This window comes from Parasteatoda tepidariorum, chromosome 4, assembly GCF_043381705.1.
Source record: "Parasteatoda tepidariorum isolate YZ-2023 chromosome 4, CAS_Ptep_4.0, whole genome shotgun sequence".
NCBI classification, from domain to species: Eukaryota; Metazoa; Arthropoda; class Arachnida; order Araneae; family Theridiidae; genus Parasteatoda; species Parasteatoda tepidariorum.
Window position 1 is genome coordinate 36,255,468 of NC_092207.1, and position 18,612 is coordinate 36,274,079.

Consider the following 18,612-nt stretch of genomic DNA (forward strand, 5'->3'; position numbering starts at 1 on the left):
AGCATGTTTATTTTGTTGGGTAACACTTTGGCAGGGATATATGATAAGGTGATGATTTCGTTCTTTTTCTTCTGATGTTCTAAATAAATCCGGAATATTTGTAATTAAGTAAATCTCATTAAATCAATTTCATATTAGTTACTGTTAAAAGAAAAAGGGGGGAAGCACTAATAAATGACCGGATTTCAAATATTTATAAGTTTGTATTTATTTTATATATTCATTAATACAAAAAAAATCATTTCTGCGCACGTGCGCGTTTGACTCCAGAATCGTTTGGTACCTGAAATATGGACAATGGGTGAATGATGTAATTTTGTCCTCCGATCCAAGAAATCTTCTAAACATTTCATAAAAGAATGGTGGTGGCTCAAGGGATAGAGCTCTTACCTCCCGATGAGATGACCCAGGTTCGAATCCCACCGTTGGCTGGTCGATACGAATTTCATACCCAGCTCTCACCGAACAGAGTGGTGACACAAAATATCCTCAGTGGTGAACGGTTAGAGGGTAAGAGTCCTCTTGCCGCCAAGTTAATCGTGGGAGAGTTTCGTGGTTTTCCTCCTCATGTAACGCAAAGGCGGATTAGTTTCATCAAAAAGAAATACTTCTCATAAAGATCTTTTGGGAGAGACGATTGAATTCTTCCTTGTTCTGATTTCCATCGTTTTTAACTAAACTATAGATGATAATGTTTTTTTTGTTGTTTCTTTAAATATTTTTACGTTATCTCACACCGTTATTTGACGAAAAAAAAGTGTTTATAGCGCGTTTTTTAATATTGCATTATTTTTTATTCATTTTGTCAGGTGAGTTCAGGGATCAACGCGAATGACTCGAAAAGCTACTTCTGCGGATTAGTAATCCTAATGTAATCTGAAATAACATGTTTATTTTATTTATTGTAAGGTGCGTAGATTATTTTCACAGTAAGTAGGAAATCTAATTGTTGAGTTATGCAATATTTACACAATCATAACAATAATCTACGATATAAGTTTTATTAATCAAATGTATATATACATATATATCGAATATAATGCTAATTTTTTCTGTAAAATGTTTGTTCTGCTAATTTTAAAAAGAAATTTAAAATGAACAGTCAGTCGTTCAATATTTGAAATTTCTAATCTTTTATTTTAAAACAAAGATAAGTGTTTAGTAGAATAAAATATCGCAGTAAAATTACACCAGTTTAGTCATCATTGTTTTCAAAAAGTAACTACGCAGCAAAAGTTGATAAGTGACTGTATTTTCTCTCTTCTGTCTTTTCCCATCCATAGGTGGGCTTTTAGAAACAATAATTTATAATAATAATGGAACAGTAGGAAATAGTATATGCTAAAACAAAACTAAGATATACACCTTTTTTTTTATTCATTTGTATTATGTTTCGTCTTAAGGAAACGTTATGGCGCGACCGCTAAATAAACAAGCAGGAAAAAAATCGCCAATCATCGAGACACACGATTTCTTTGTGTTAATTTACTTAACGTGTAACAAAGCAAGAAGTGTTGGATAAGGGGTATTTTACTACTTCAAACGGCTTGTCATTGGAGAAAATTGATGCTTGACAATAAGGGTATGACAGCTGCTTAAAGAGTTGATCAGAATTCTTAAGTTCGAAAGGCGTTAGGATGCTGTGTTATTAATTATGAATTATTATCCTTTTGACATTGCGAACAGTGACCTACTTACTTTCATTTCGGAAGTAAAGAAAATTAGGCTGATGTTAAATATTAAAATTCTGATTCATAATAAAAATTCCAATAGAGTCATTTGCAGCCAAAATCTCAGTAGTATCTTTTTTTATTATTATTAATTAAAATCAACTGTTACCAAATTCATAGCCTTGCAACTGTGAACCTAATACAAAAGATAAATCTTGAAACATCAGAACAAACTCTTCTTTTGAATGAAACCAATCCACTTTATGTAACAAGATGATGAAAACCACGAAAACTCGCAAAAGTTAGCCCGGCAGCATAGGGACTCTGACACTTTATTCGTTTGCTACAGGAGAAATTTAACGTTGACATTGCGGTTGGTGAAAACTTGCAAACCATATATATGATATGTTCGAAAGTTATTACAAATTCAAGTGCTTGCTCCAAAAAAAAAAATTTCAGCTTTTTTGCTTTAAATATGACGATCTATTGCAGAAATTTTATTTTCCCTCGGGAGACTTTTTTATTCTTATTTTATATATTCAAGCTCGAGTAGATGTCACTCAAAAGTAGCAAAACTAGAAAGAGAATTGCAGAAAAAAATCTTAACATTTGTGGCCAAATTTTGAAAAAAGAATATTAATAAAGATTAACAAAATCCGTTCCCTATTTGAATTGTTGCAAGCTTCGTCAATGAGTGATAATACTTCTTATTTATTTCTTCGTATTGAGACGATTCGTCTTTAGGTTAAACTTTTTTTTTTCAAGTTCAGATAATAATTTTTCATATTCAGATAATAGTTCATTTCTGTACGATTAACATATTAACAAAATATTTTCTCATAAACCTACAATAATTGTATATTTCAACAATAAATTATTTTGTTTTTTTGTGGAAAATTTCGAAGCTTAAAGAGGGGTGGGAAATGATGAATGTGAAGCAATCACGAGGGTTAGTGGGCTGAGCGAGCAAGGGCAGAGCTTCCTAATCTCTTAAAATAAACGAAGGGAGTAACTTATAATAAAGATATGTTTGACAATGCTGATAAGTTCATTCATTATAGCAGAAAAGGTGCTTCTTCACCTTTGCTTGGTAATAACTTTTGAAATAGCACAACAAAAAGCTTTGTTCTGTTGCTGCCCAAATGATGCTTGAAAACTCCCTTAATCTCTTTAGTGCGCTTCCCCCTTTTTATATTTTATAACCGACGTTGAACAACCGACCCAATTATGAGTTTAAAACTACCAATGTTCAACTCCGTAGCCTTGTAATTTTGAATGCAAACCAAAAGACTAGCGAACTTCTGGATCAAGTATTAAGAAACATTTGCCTTTGCGGAGGAATTTTAGATAGGACTAACTCGTAATTGCGTTACATGGAGACGAAAACCATGAAATACTCTCACGGTTAGCCTGACGGCAAGGGGACTCTAACCCATGATCCGTCTACCACTGAGGATATTTTACGTCAACACTGTGGGTGGTGCGAGCTGGGTGCGGAATTTGTATCAACCAGCCATCGCTGGAATCATACCCGGGTCACCTCATTGGGTGGTGAGTGCTCTATCCCCTGAACCACCACGGCTCTCCCCTTTTTCTATAGGGGTTGAGGATAATTGGAGGGGGAGAATTAAATTTCCTCTTGAACGAGAGAAGCTTTGTTCCTAATTTTCTTTTCACGCTGAATTGCATGAGACCAATCTCGAGATTATCCTATAATGGTTTAAAAGATATAAGCATTTATATATAAAAAGTACAATCTTGTATTTGTATTTACTTATACATGTGATATTGCTATCTAGACAAGTGAGGCATTGTTTGCAAAGTTTAAAAGTTGCGAGCTCTTTTATGTAAAAATACTACTTCTTCGATAAATGAACATATTTTATTTTGCTATATAGCAGCTTTCTGAACACGTCAGGAACATTTTCCAAGGAATTTTTTTATGATTAATTGAGATAATATTCGAATTGAAAGGATTAATAGTTTTGAAGTTATAAGTGTTTCCTCCATAAAGAGTGCATTCCAACGGTTAAAATATTACCCCTTTCGATTCTTGTTAGGTTCCATTCGATTACCAGTGGTTTCCAACTGGAGGCCAGGGTCCGCATCCGGCCCGCGAACTAAAATATATTAGTTATAATTTTTTACGGCAATTTTCGTAAAAAATCTATATGGGTTTAAAATACTTTTCTCCAACGGTGCAAAAAACAATATTTCTCACGTTTTGCATCTAAGAAGATATTTATTCAAATATAAAATAATCTTGTATGTTACTCCCTTTTATTTCATTTTTTTTGTATTTTGAGAATATAATTTAGCATATGTATGTGTATCAGAAGAAATTCTCTGATTTAACTTTTTGAAACCACTCCTTTTGAACAAAAATATTTACACACACATTTGTAAATTTCAAATTTAAAATATAAATATCTAGTCTCTGGTGGTTGCAGCAGACAAACCTCAATTTCGCCATTGAACATTTTGTGTGCTACCTATGCAAGTTTCAATACCAACCTTTTTAAAGTTTTATATCTTAACAATTAGATATCTGTTGCACATTAATTGTTTAATACATGGGTGCACATTAAAGTTATTGCAGCCCGAATTTTTTAATATGCAATTAAATTTTTTTTAAAAACTCTACTTTTTATTTTAATTTGTAATTCAATACTTTTATTTTGTACAACTTGATAAAACTCTAACAGTAATATTTAATGTTCCTTCAAGCATAAAAGAGTCCTACATAAAATTTTGATAAAGTTGCTGCCCGCTATTTGAATTGAGTTTTTAATTGTGGCCCCCGGCCTCATGTAAGTTGGAAACCCCTGGATTTCGCAATAAACAAAAGAAAGAACAGAAAGAATATGTAGAAAATAATACCTCAATTGTATGTATAGCAATGTGCGATGCGTAACTTAGCGGGAGCACAAAATCACACTTTTTGTACACAAAACTCTTATAACTTCTTAAACATTTATTTTATCGATTTCTGTTTTGTACCATTAAATTCAGCATGAAAATTGATATCGGAAAACATACCTTACATATCAAAATAGTTCCTGGATCACAATTTAGTGTGTGCATAAGTCCGTACCAAAAAAGTACTTTTTCTAAATAAAAATTATTGTAACTTTTGAGCTATTAGTTCTATTGACTCATGTATAATCTCATTCAATTTTAAGTTAAAAAATAGATAAATAGGAAACAATGTTTCACTTGTTTTAGCAATATTAAATGCATGTTTATGCACAATTGCAAAATTGTACATAGTGTACATAATCATTTATATCTTCGATACTATGTGTCCAATTCAGCGTGAAAAATTACATCTGATCCATTACCTAACTTCCCTGTCTAGAAGAAATTAAATTCATCCCCCTAAATCACCCACAATTACTCATAAAAAGGAGGAAGCTTACAGAGTAGACTGTCAGCGAAAGAAGAAGAAAAAGAAACAATGTTCAATTGATATGAAAGTTGGAAAAATAGAAAGCTAAGAGTAGCAGAATAATGAGATAGATGGAGAGTCGTACTGCAACGAACTTCACAATTGTTTATTTAAGTGTTAAATAAATTTAAAATTCCTTAAACACAATTCATCGAAGTATAATTTTTCTTTTATTTTTTCAAATCTTTTTACTGTTTTTTTTCCTAGCATAATTCCAGAATCAAATGACCAAACCTTCCCCGAGAGATTCGTTAGTTACTTCTTGATGGTATTCAAAATATTTTCAGTAAAATATTAAACTCTGATTAAAGGATTATTTTAAATATGATAATTTATTCACATATTATTTTAAAAGGCGAGTCCCGATTTTTCAATCCTTTAAATTTCAAATTCATTTCTTTTTAATCTCATTTTGATTGCACATTTTATGCATTAAATAATGCGAAATATGCTAAAAAATTATTTAAAAAAATTCCTATTTTGAAACTTTTTGTGTCATTCGAAAAATATGGAAAAAATTATATTTTGACTGTTACTAAAAAAATTTTTCTTTGTAGAAATTACATTACATTTTATTTTACACGATGGTTTGTTAGTTACTTAAAAACTTCAAACTAAGTGAAACTTTTTTTCTCTCGAGATTGTTAATATTCTGTTTCACGAAACTTTAGTGACAGAAAGCTATCAAAAAACTTTTTTTATAATAACATTTTTTATTGACAAGATAAAAAATGTTCTTGAATACACAATATAAAAACATATTTTTCTATACTGTTTTTTATTATTATTATTGTTTTTGTTACTATTATTATTTTTGTTAGTATTATAGTTTTTGTTATTATTATTATTGTTTTTGCATTGATCATTTCTAATAGTAATCGAATAATTCCATGTCACATGCGGTACAACCAGTAATCAAATTTTAAAAATACGACTTTTTTAAAATTTTATTTTTCAGGAACTATTTCACCAGTTTCACTCTACCCAATTTTGTAATTTGTTATGTAAAATTACATTCCTTAAAAAGATGGTAAAAAGCTGTTTTATACCCTACAATTCAAAATTTTTCGACTATTATTAAATAAAATAACAAAAAAATATTTAATGTTTACTAATTTTTACTTGCATGGGATTATCTTTTATCTTTGGATAAACGAATTTTATAATTGTGTGCAAAAATTTTTCAACGTTTATATAGGGAAAGAAAGTTTTGATTCTGATTTTGTAACTTGAAATATCGTCTGCACTAATTAGTTGGCATATTTGAAGTCTCCTCCTCAAACCATTAAGATTAAGATTAAGAAGTAGAAGATCCGATCACTAAATCAAAAGTTATTAAGGCTGGTCAGTTTATTTTTTGTACACTGTAGGTATTGTAACAGTAGAATCTGTTATCTTTTTCAAAATAGTTTTTTATAATTTTTTTTAATGGCGGGCACTTGGAACTATTGTCCATTGGCCACAGAAAGTGCCAGAACTGCTAACTGTCCTTTCGTTACCCAGTGGGCACCTGTGACGAATCCACGGAGGTGAAGCAGCGTCGCCCACGTCACACTACCACAACCCATTTATAGGGCGGGTCACATTCACACGAAAAGGAGAAAGGACATAGAACACAGATAGAGAGAAAGAAACACCCATGCCTTGCCCGGGACTCGAACCCAGAACCTTTCTGATGCAAAGACAGTTCCCTGCCCCCTACACAGGCAGGTCGGCTTTTTTTTATAATACATAAAAATTTTAATAAAATTCTTTACATACTTTTTAACAATATTTTGAAAACATTTTAAATATAAATAATAATATAATATATAAACCTTTCATAAAAAATTTTAAATACTTTTTAACTATATTTTAAAAAATGTAAAATATAATTTAAATAAATTTTTAAAAAAGTAGTGTGAATATTTATACTATAAACATTCTAAGTCAGAGGGGAAATGGAATTTTCAAGGGGAAAAGAAGCTGCAAAAAATTGCTTTTCGATTCAAACTTCTACTTATATGATCAATACTCCTCATCATCCATCAATGGACAGTAACCATTAACTGTATTTCAACTGTCACGGTTACAGTTTTCTCGCACAGTTTTGCATGTTATGAGTATGACATAGCATTACTCTTCGATAAGAAATGACAGTATGTTACCATAGAAACGAATTGTTTTTGTAAACAACGGGACGAAAATATAACTGTCTTTAGGTAAAATAACAGGTGGAGAAAAATAAAATGAAAAACTTTTTGTATGCCAAATATAAAACTACAAACTGTGTTTTCAACTTTGATTACTCAAGATATATTTCGTTTTGTTGGTATCCAAGGAAACGATGAAAAACATTTAGTAGTAAAATTGCACTTGAATGAGTTTTAGCGTGATCTATGAATGAAAATTATGTCACTGATATTTACTCTGTTTTATTGCATAATACAATCATAAATATTTCTAGCGATCATAAATACTTAAATTCAGTTATTCTTAACCTTTAATTAGCCAAATTGAGAAACGGTATTTTTTCTAATTTATAGCCTATTCATAGTAAATTTTTTGAAAACCCACACTTTTCCTGATTGTCTCTCATATCAAAATTATGAAAAATAAATAAATAAAATTTTAAAAAAAAGTTTATTCAAATTATTTTTCACGGAAAACAAAACGGTACTTAATTATTTTAACGATTACAAAATGCGGTTGAAGATGCAATTTTGATTGCACTTAGAAGTTTTTTCGTTAAAAAAAAAATTAGCAAAAAGGTTAAATTTTTGACAGATAACGCCAAAGAGTTCGAGTTTTAATTTTGATTAAATAAAAGTCAATCACAATAAATGCTCTACGAGCAGTGGAAACAACATTAATATATGTATAGTTAAATTTTAAAATATATTAGACGAAAATGAAATAATCCGTAAGTATAATATTTGGATTCCGAATTTTTCGCATGTGCTGTGTTGTAAATTTGAGTAATTACTAATTGTAAATTTAAGTACTAATCACTAACCAGAGTTTAAACTACTTATAAATTTTCGATTCATTAATTTCCTTACTTAATAACGTAATAATCACAATTCAACTAACGAGAAAAAACCTGAACACCTCGTAATATAATTGCCAAATGTATCGTAAAACTCTTACTAATTTTCTATAAACCTTTATTACAATATTCACAAGTTATGAAGTGATCCACTTATTACCTATTCTTAATATTCTCCATAAAACATAAACTGATAAACTGTTGCCATTCGAATTCATATAAGTATTAACTAATGAATAAAATATTACAGATCATGAACGATGACGTCATTACAAATTCTTTACGCGACAATAATGGTCGGATTTTCATGCACTTCATGGTTTTAGCAATGTCATTGTAATCTTCTTGGTTTAAGTTGATCACTTAAACTATACTACTTAACTAATAATCACTAAGTTAAAAAATAAAAATCAGAATGATACGATCACCAAATGTAAGATCAGAACTTTATACGCCGGATGTACAACATACCGGGATCAAAGGGTTATTTTTATTTTATATTTAAAATAAACCATAGAAGTAATGATTAAAAAAAGAGCAGAAAATTAAAAAGGTAAAAGTGAAAAAATAAAAAAGAATGGAAATAAGTTAGGATATAACGTAGAAAAATATCAACTATAACAGTCATTAACTGCACATTAACCCTGAAGACAAAATGCTAAACTAGAATTTTCAATTCGGAATTCTCGTTTCTGTTCGGCATGAAGACAGGACAATGTTTAAAAACAAATATTTTTATCGCGACATGTCTCAAGCTCGCTTTGGAAGATCTTATTCTTCTCTGGTCACTAAAAGTGGACTTTCTAACAGGAATCTTCGCCATCACACAGTGCTAAGGGCACAAAAATGGCCACTATGAGCACCAGACGAGAATCGAATGGATTTTTCTGTTTTGTACAGCTTGAAAATGATGATTGAAAAAACAAGTAATATGAAAAAAAATGTTAAGTCAATTCCTACTTAGGTCAACAAAGAAAAATTTTATTATAGTTACTTTTTATTACATAATTAAAAAAACTTTCTCCCATATAAAACTAAAATTAATTAATTAAATTTAATTGAGGAATTAATATTTGAACAAACTGTATTAACATCAAGACTTGGCCACTACAGGTTTAAAAAAATGTAATTGAACTTGAATGGATGAGTAAAAAGTATTTTATTAACGACTGAAAACTTTTTTTTTTTTTTAATTTCCAATGAGCTGCACAATCAGTCTTCCCGATGAGCAGATCTAGTGCGTTCTCCAGAAGTCGTATGCACTCTTTCAGGACCACCAAAATGGGTGAGATACCGTTGGCCATGTTAATAAGGACGTCTAGTTTCTGCCACACTAGATGGCAGCACCGAGACTCTATTTGGATGCTAAAGTGCACTAGGAATTTAATTTTGCTGGAAGTGCCAAGAGACAATAAGGCACACCAGGGATCCTTTGCATTCCGCATATTCATATGACATGGCCGCTTAGGATTTTCTGCATCCCGATAATCAGGTTTCTGGGCCGGGAATCGAACCCGCAGACTTGGGCTCAGAAGGCCGACGACAAACCAACTGCGCCACCCAGTCACCTCGATTGAAAACTTGAACAAGATATATAAATATACATAGGGAGAGTGTGAACTAATAGTAGGAATTGAATAAACCTCATTAGACTTTGGCAGGCCAAAAAAGAAATTTTAACCGAATAAATAATTTTTATGCCATGCTCTAAGGTAGAGGGCGCCAAAGTGGTCTATATAGACCCCCAAGGGTCTATTTAACAAAAGCAGGGGTCGATCTGAGACAGGGGGGCGAATGGGGGCCGATCCGAATCGGAAGGGTCAATTGTGGGTCGAAAGAAGAAACAGTTCTCAATACGCAAATCACACATACCTAATTAAGTATGTAAAATTTGTGAATTTTTTTTATAATTGACTCAATATCAGTTTCTTTATAAAACATAAATTAATAAACGTATATTTATTGGGGTGAAACAAGTATTTACGTACCACCGCGCAGTGGCACGAACTCAGCGCAGTTTATAAGTCATATGCATATGTGCGCTTGTCCAAATGTCACGTGTGACGAGCATTGACGTTACAAATGCAAATATCATACGCAGTTTCAGCTATCTTTGCAAACTGTGTTGAATATTTGCAGTGTCATTATTAAAACTTTTACAGTTTTGGATAATTAGTTATTGTTTCGATAAAACCATTCGTTTGGTTTAGATATCAATTTTAATTATCAATGCACAAAAAAGAAGGTAAGCATTAATGATATGGATTAGTACAGCCCGCGACAAGACTATAGCACACTTTGAATTTTTTTACGAAAATTACAAAATTGACCAATTTTGACGAAAATTAAAATTGACCAATTTTGAACCCAATATAGCGAACCTTGCAAAAAAACACCAGGCCCACCCATCTTATTGATCAAGAAGCAATAAATCTTAAGTTACTTTACTTATCATATCTACTTATGCATAATTACTTATTATTTAATAATAAGATATTTAAATTTCAATATTAATATATTTTTCATAAAACTATTGTTACGTAATGTACTATTACTTTAATAAATGTTTAAAATCATAAAATAAATGTACAAACACAGTATCTAATAGAGTTTTATTTTAATTAACAGAAAATTACTTTTGCGGGGGTCGATGGAGATTTCGAAAAATTATATAGGGGTCGATAATCAAAAAAGTTTGGCGACCCCTGCTCTAAGGTATCTTAGTAAAATACCGAAATTTTATAGCATTTATTAAATTTTATCACAGCTTATAAAACCATACTTTATTGTTAATTTTACCAAATTCATGACAAAGCGCTTCGATAAAAATTGCAGAGCTTTTTCGTGCTGCCAAAGAGCCTGAAGCTCGATAAATTGTACCATATTTTGGTAGTTTTTACCACATTTTTCTTCTCTATGTACAGTGTGCAAAAATGGACCACCTTGAATAACTTTCGCTTTTATGATCGGATCTTCACGTTTTAGTACTCAATCTTAATGCTTCAAAAGGGTGACCTCAAATATTCTAATTAATTAATGCAGAGGACGTTTTGAGTTACGATATCAGGCACAAAACGTAATTTCTTTGAATAAATATACCTTTTTTTTTTCTTAGCGGATTCGGATTTCTGACCCCCAAAATATAGAGGGTAGCCGCAATCTGGGAATTATGTTACCCATGGTTAGGTCAGGAAAGCGATCCAAAACTTTGATCCCATAATGTTAATTTTACTTTTTGCGTATTTTATCAAATCTCGAAAACTTTTAAAGCAAATTGAAAACTTTTTGCACGCCATTGTAAAATTCGCTTATCCAAAGATAATTCCATAAAAAAAATATTTGTAAATGTTTATTATTTTTTACTATTTCATTTAATAAAAGTCGAAAAAATTTTGAATTATAAAGTACATAATGTTTTACGTCATTTTAAAATATGTAAATTTACAGGGCAGAATAAAAAATTTGAGCAAAATCGGTAGAATAGTACATGAAAAATCAAATTCTAAATATACGACTTCTTAAATTAATATTTTATAAAATTTATTTAATTTATTTAATAAATTCAAAATTATCCTCTTTTATCCTTATTGAATAAATTATATCCTTATTATTTTTTCCTTAATGAATAAATTATATACTAAATATTAAGTGAAATTTCTTATAATTTTGGAGAATCATTCTTAAACCTAACCTGACAAGTCATATTCGGAAACTAATTTAGCTCTCGGGTATTAAGTTCGAGAAAAACAATGTGAAGGCCGAGAAAGTAAGAGATTTGTTTGTAATATTGTTTCTTCCTTCCTAAGTTGCTAATGAAGACTGACACATTAAGAGAAGAAGGAAAAGTTCTTTTTTGCGCTAAGTAAACACTACTATCTTCCAAATTGAATTTGTATAATCTAATCTATTATTCAATGGAAGAGCAGTGTTTTTTTTTTTCATTTAATGTAAATGTTTGCTTTTTTAAAACTTTTTAAACGCTTCGGAGGAGCAACAGTATTTGCTTGTTTAAAAGAGCAAAAGTTTACAGATTAGGAAAAAATACATATGCCTAGTCGTAAAAAAAGGAAAATTATGTTGTTGTTAATTGTTTTAGAAGCATAGCTTTTCATACAACGAGAAAAAAATATAATAAAATTAACGTACTGCATGGTAATGGCATTTCTGTTAAGACAAAACGCATGATTCAGGTATTAAAAGCCAAAATATACAGTATAAGCCATTCATTTAATAATTTTTTTTTCCTATGGCAGCGGTTTACCTGAAATTCTAGTTTTCAAAATTATATTTCCTACTACCATGCATTTAGTAATAAATACAAAATTGAAAAGCACATTTAACCGAATAAATGATTTTTATACCCTCTCTAATGTATTATTATGAAATTATAAATTTTTACGACATTTACCAAATTTTATCACATATTTTAAAACCATATTTTATTGTTATTTTTATTAAAATCATTACCGAAGCGATTCGGTAACAGGCTTTTTGGTCACCGGACATTTTGGTGTTTTCATAGAGACTGAAACGCGGTAAATTTGACCATGTTCAGGTAGTTTTGACCATACATTTCTTTCTCAGTGTATAGCTTCTAGATTTGGTTAATGAAAAACAAGTGCGAACAAAAAGTGAAAAAAAAAAATTAAAGAAGATGGTGAGACTCTATACAGTGAAATACAAGGTATTATTTAGAAACTTAATAAATTTATTTTCGTAAAAATAAGGCGATGAAAGTTAAAAATTAATATTAAAAAAAATTAGTCACAAAGATTTAAGGAGAAAGTAAAATTCAACGAAATTTAAAAAAGTACTTAGTAACCATCAGCGCAAGCAAGCCTCTTGATCAGCATATTAAAAATACTTATCTTTTCTACTGTGAGAGTTGCAAGAATAATTTGAAAATTTATTAAATTTGGAATTATAAGAATGTAAAATAAAAAAACAAAATTGGAATAAAACAATAGAAAGAAAATACATTTTTAAACACACTGCAAAATCTATGACGTAATAGATTTCTAAATATGATGTTGAAGAATTCAAGACTCATGATGAAGAAACACTAATTCCAGGAATTAAAGAGTTAATCAAACTAAGAGTTAATCAAATCAAAGAGTTAATCAAAAGAATTAATCAAACTTTCATATACAATTTAAAGGGCGTAATTTAAGTCTAAACACTTAACATTGAATAATCTTACACCATACTCTCGCACTTTCACATCATACGAGAATTATTTTCAGGCCCGAAAACACCATTGTTAAAGAGCTTTGAATTCGAAAAATTCAAGAAACACCAAGTAAAATAACTCCAGTAATTTGTTTGCAATCCAGAATGAGCTGGAGAGAGTTTGCTTTCGTCGTCTACGCTGATATTCACGAAATGAAGCGGAAATTTTGCCTCTAAAATATCTATGTAAGTTTTTAGTTGTAATTTGTTTGTTGTAACGTCAGTAATTTGTTTGCAATCTAGAATGAACTAGAGAGAGTTTGTTTTCGTCGTCTACGCTGATATTCACCAAATGAAGCGGAAATTTTGCTTCTAAAATATCTATGTAAGTTTTTAGTTGTAATTTGTTTGTTGTAACGCCAGTAATTTGTTTGCAATCTAGAATGAACTGGAGAGAGTTTGTTTTCGTCTCTACGCTGATATTCACCACATGAAGCGGAAATTTTGCCTCTAAAATATCTATGTAAGTTTTTAGTTGTAATTTGTTTGTTGTAACGCCAGTAATTTGTTTGCAATCTAGAATGAACTAGAGAGAGTTTGTTTTCGTCGTCTACGCTGATATTCACCAAATGAAGCGGAAATTTTGCTTCTAAAATATCTATGTAAGTTTTTAGTTGGGCAATAAAGGTAATTATGTTTTAGTTTTTAAATCTCCGAAAACTGTAGAATAGTTATAGTATAAAAATAATTACAGTAATTACTGTATGTTAAACATGATAATGTTATACTGAAACACATAAATTTTGGGGAAAAAAAGTTAAATAACTAATGAGAAACAAAAATTTTAAATAGCTAAATTAATTTCATTAAAAAGCTATAGATTTAAATTTTTATTTCTCGTGTGTTAGCGATGTTTTCTTAATGAAACAATCATTTCCAAGCAAACAAATATAATAAATTTTGTTACACAATAAAAAAAATTAAACTTAATTTAAAACTGTACGAATTCTAAGAATTATTGAAATTAAAAAAATATATCGGATTGAAAGCTTAATTTCGAATTTATTTTAAATTATTTCATTATACATTTCCGATTATTAATACAAATTTACTATGCTAAAATACTTCAATGTTTAAACTTTAAACCTGCATTTAACTTACGCAGAAATAAAACGCAAAACAATTCACCGATGTTTGTTAGCACTGCTAATATATAAGTATTACTTTTTTGTTTTAATAGATTTGTTTGAATGACATTCATTGTTTTCAAACAATACTAGTCGTAATTAACATATTAACTTCTAGAACTTTAGCAACTAAATATTATCAAAAACTATTAAACTTCTTATAAAAAAATGCAAAACTTATATGTTTATATTGATTACAACGTGACATATGACTTATTCATCATGTCACGTTGATGTTAATCATCAACGTGACATGATCTCGTCATATAATGTTATCTTCGAATCATGTTATCATGTTAATCTCGAATGATGTTGATACTTGAACAGCAATTTTTTCCAGAATCCTTATTTTTTTATATTTTTGTTCCATTTTAAAACGATTTTTCTCCAATCATATGAATGAAAATTACATAAATTTCGAACTTCATGCTTTTATTTANTATATATATATATGTATATATATATATACATATATTAAGAAAAATAAAGAAAAAATTCATAAGTGGGGATATATTAAATTTTTAATGCTGAAAAAAGATTAAATATGGATATATTTTTCAAAAACATATGAATCATTTAAGAATTTTTCATTTATATCAAAAAATTAAAGATAAAATTTGGAAGAGCTTAAAATTTAATATTTTTGTAAGCCTAATATTTGACATTTCTTCAATGAGCTTTTGTAAGGGATGAAAGTAACATAAGAAAAAAGAAAAAATCTATCAATTATTGAGAAAAACAGTTTCATACTTTAATCTGAAAAAGTATATTGGGTGATATGCCAAGTACCTAGAGCATAATTGATATTACATAAATGTATTTCAATTCTGAAAACGCTTAAACTGCTTAACTATTTCATTTTTTTTATATTTATTGTCGAAAATATAACACAATACACCGATAAATAATAGTTAAACAACGAACATAAATGGTTCAAATAAATATTTCATATTTTTATGTGTAAGGAAATCATAAACTTGAAGTACTTACTTCAAGGTAAATGAGCTGTGACGTCATACCGGCGTCTAAGGAAATAAATAAAATTCTGGATTTACCATCGTCTATTACAAATGCCCGACTGTATAAGCGAGTATGAATGCCCCCGGTACGCTGAGAAAGTTGGGCGTATCCCATCTGAAATAAACAATAAAAATAATGTTATAAATTCCAAAACAAATAATGCATGAAGATATTTATTATAGTTTTCTTGTTTGTATACATGCACAAAATACATATTTTGCTATGACGCATTTAAATATTTGAGTTTGTAATTTTATATCTAACTTTATTTCTTTTAAATTCCTAAACAAGTATTTTTTATATTATTATCCATTTAAATAAATGAATATGCATAAAAAGTTTGAAATAAAAATCAAAGCTAGTTTGCATTTAGATTGCTACTTATCTTTTTTTTTTGTTAAAATCCAATAGATTTATAAAATTGCAATTTATAAAAATATTGTTTTTCAGACCATTCGATTGTTTTGATTGACTTAGAAGCAATTGTTGTTTTTTCACAGTATTAAAATTATAATGTGTTTTTTTTTTTTAACCTTTTAATTCGTAAACCGAAATGCTTTAATTTTTGCTGTGTACTGTTTTTCAGTTTTGTTATAGATGAGATAGCGTAGTTCTAAAACAAGGAGTTTTTTTGAGGTGCACTTTTTTCAACTTAGTCATACAAGAATTGCTCATATATGTTATTTTGTTTTCAATGACGGATAAACTGCCGTAGTTTGGATAGATGAAATCCCTTATATGGTGTCCGTAGAATATCCGCTGGATATATGAAAAGTATCCGTTTTATAGCAATATATTTCCACTTTATGGTGAACAGTATTCGTTTGTATTAAAAAGAACGCACCTATTGAAAGCAATGATCACAAGGCATTTTGAAATATCTTAAAAGTTTTTTTACTGTAAAATTTTTCTGTGAAATTGAAAAAAGAAAAGAAAATGCTGTTCTCATACGAATACTAACTTTTGTGATAAACAATAATGGATATTATAATGAAACATATCCATTTTATAACGAAATATATCCAATATTTTTAGAGAAGCATTAACGCGTTATAGCAAAAAATAATTGTTTTACAATGAATACTCTTTATAATGTAAAAACATACTGTATTTTAGTAATAATGTGCGTATTATGGCGAAATATATCCGTTTTGAATAAAGAATTACGCATTTTATACTTAAAATTATCCTCTTATAGCAAAATATATCCGTTTTATACCACAAAGCTGCATTTTATAATAAAAATAACTGCGATTTGTTAATACTGTTTTGTTTTCAAACTAAGTATTATTCAATTAAATAAGCTCAATGAATATAAATATTTCCATGGAAATAAATCTAAATTTTATAACTTATTAAAAATGAAGTTCTCAAATGGTTCCCAAGGCAAAATTGTGAAATATTTTTCGTCATACCTCACTCATCATTTTTACTTTTTACTCAAAATTTGGCTATGCAAAATAATTCGAAACTAATTTCACCGGAGTTAAGAAATGAAGGATAAATTTATACTCCCAGAATGATGAGTATCTAGAAATACTCATCCGAAAAAGGGATTTTTTCTCAATTTTAGCCATCTATCGTCTTCACTCTAAAATGGAAAAGATGGCCTGTTCAACTAGCATTAATCGATTTTTTGGGCTTTACCATGCCACCGTTTTAACAATGGGTTCAACTAAAGTGGCTCAGAAGTCCTTTGAGATAATGTCACATCAAACATTCTTCACATTTTCTTTCCCTTCTTCGATTTCGTTTTTCACCGGAGCTGTATGTTTGGGTTAAACAGGATTAGAAAAAGATGGAGTGAGAAAAAACAAATATCCAAACATTTTATTATAAATTTAAATTTATAGACAGTCTGGGAAAAAAGCATCTAGACTATATCTAAAGACATTGTCTATCACTCTGACGACTATTCGTTTTTTTTTCCTTATTGAAATTTATTATAATAGTTTAATGACATCTTGATGTATAATGGTTGTTAATATAGCGCCATGTCATTTTTAGGTACCATTTCATATTTAATAAGCGTCATTTATTTAGAAATCAACGTCGACGATTAGATTACAGATACTCTACCCATTGCTATCAAGGTTTCTCCAGATTCAAGCGTTTAAGAATAAAAGCACAAATACTGATTGTTAGAATGTAAAAATGTCGTGTTACAATTTTTTAAAAATACCATAACAACTGAGGTAAGAAAAAAAGAGGAAAAAGAATATATTCTTCTAATTATTCCTCCATCATTACATAGTAAAATAGTATGTCAGTAACATTATTACACATTTTTTATCGTAAACAGATCTAGAATGAGGTTATAGATTTCAGGTTTAGATTTGAAAATAAATAGAGCCAAAAATTGGTAATAAATTACTCGGTATCATGTTAAAAAATTTATAACTGCAAAATCACTAAGATTCGCAGTTTGACAAACAGAGAAAAAGTAAGAGAGCATTTTAATTTATTTCAATTGTTTCAGATGCTCATTCTAGAATAATTTTTATAAGTGTAACTGAAATTCAAGTGAATGAGAATACATAAAAGTGCAGTTATTTTTTTATCCTTTTAGATAAATGTTTTAAGCATGGTGCTCAATAAGGGTTTATCACCGTTTTTGGAAAACAGTGAAACATGCTTAATTTTTTAAAATAAAAACTTTTAAATGAAAAAATTATTCAAGATACAATCAAATTAAATTGAAGAAGTTACTGCACTGAAAAAAATTCCGAATCAAATCAAAGTATAAAATAATGCCACGTGGGTGCATCATCAGTAAAATCAATTTTTACCGTGAACTATTATACTGCAATTTTAGCACTAATATTTATTTAATTACAGGGATTCAGAGATTTTCGGTAATTATTATTGTAAAAATTACGGTATAAAGGGGTTTTTGTACCGTAAAATGTTCTGGTAAAAGTGGATTTTACTGTAAAGAGCACCGGCATCCTGAATACTATTTCTTTTAACCGTAGTATAATCCGAAATTTTTTTACCGTGTGTGTTCTAGAAGATGTTTTCGACTTCAATCGTCAATAAAGTATTTTAAAATCACTTCAGTTTTTTCTTTTTTTTCAAAATTATTTGTGA

General features: G+C 29.3%; 1 protein-coding gene across 1 annotated transcript in view; it reads right to left on the bottom strand.

Moving 5' to 3' along the window:
- LOC107456282 (neutral ceramidase) overlaps positions 1-18,612 on the bottom strand; it is a 114,960-nt gene that overhangs the window by 52,944 nt on the left and 43,404 nt on the right. The window contains exon 2 of the mRNA XM_016074112.3: positions 15,493-15,636. Coding sequence (XP_015929598.2) covers positions 15,493-15,636 — 144 coding nt within the window. The remainder of the gene's footprint in view (positions 1-15,492; positions 15,637-18,612) is intronic.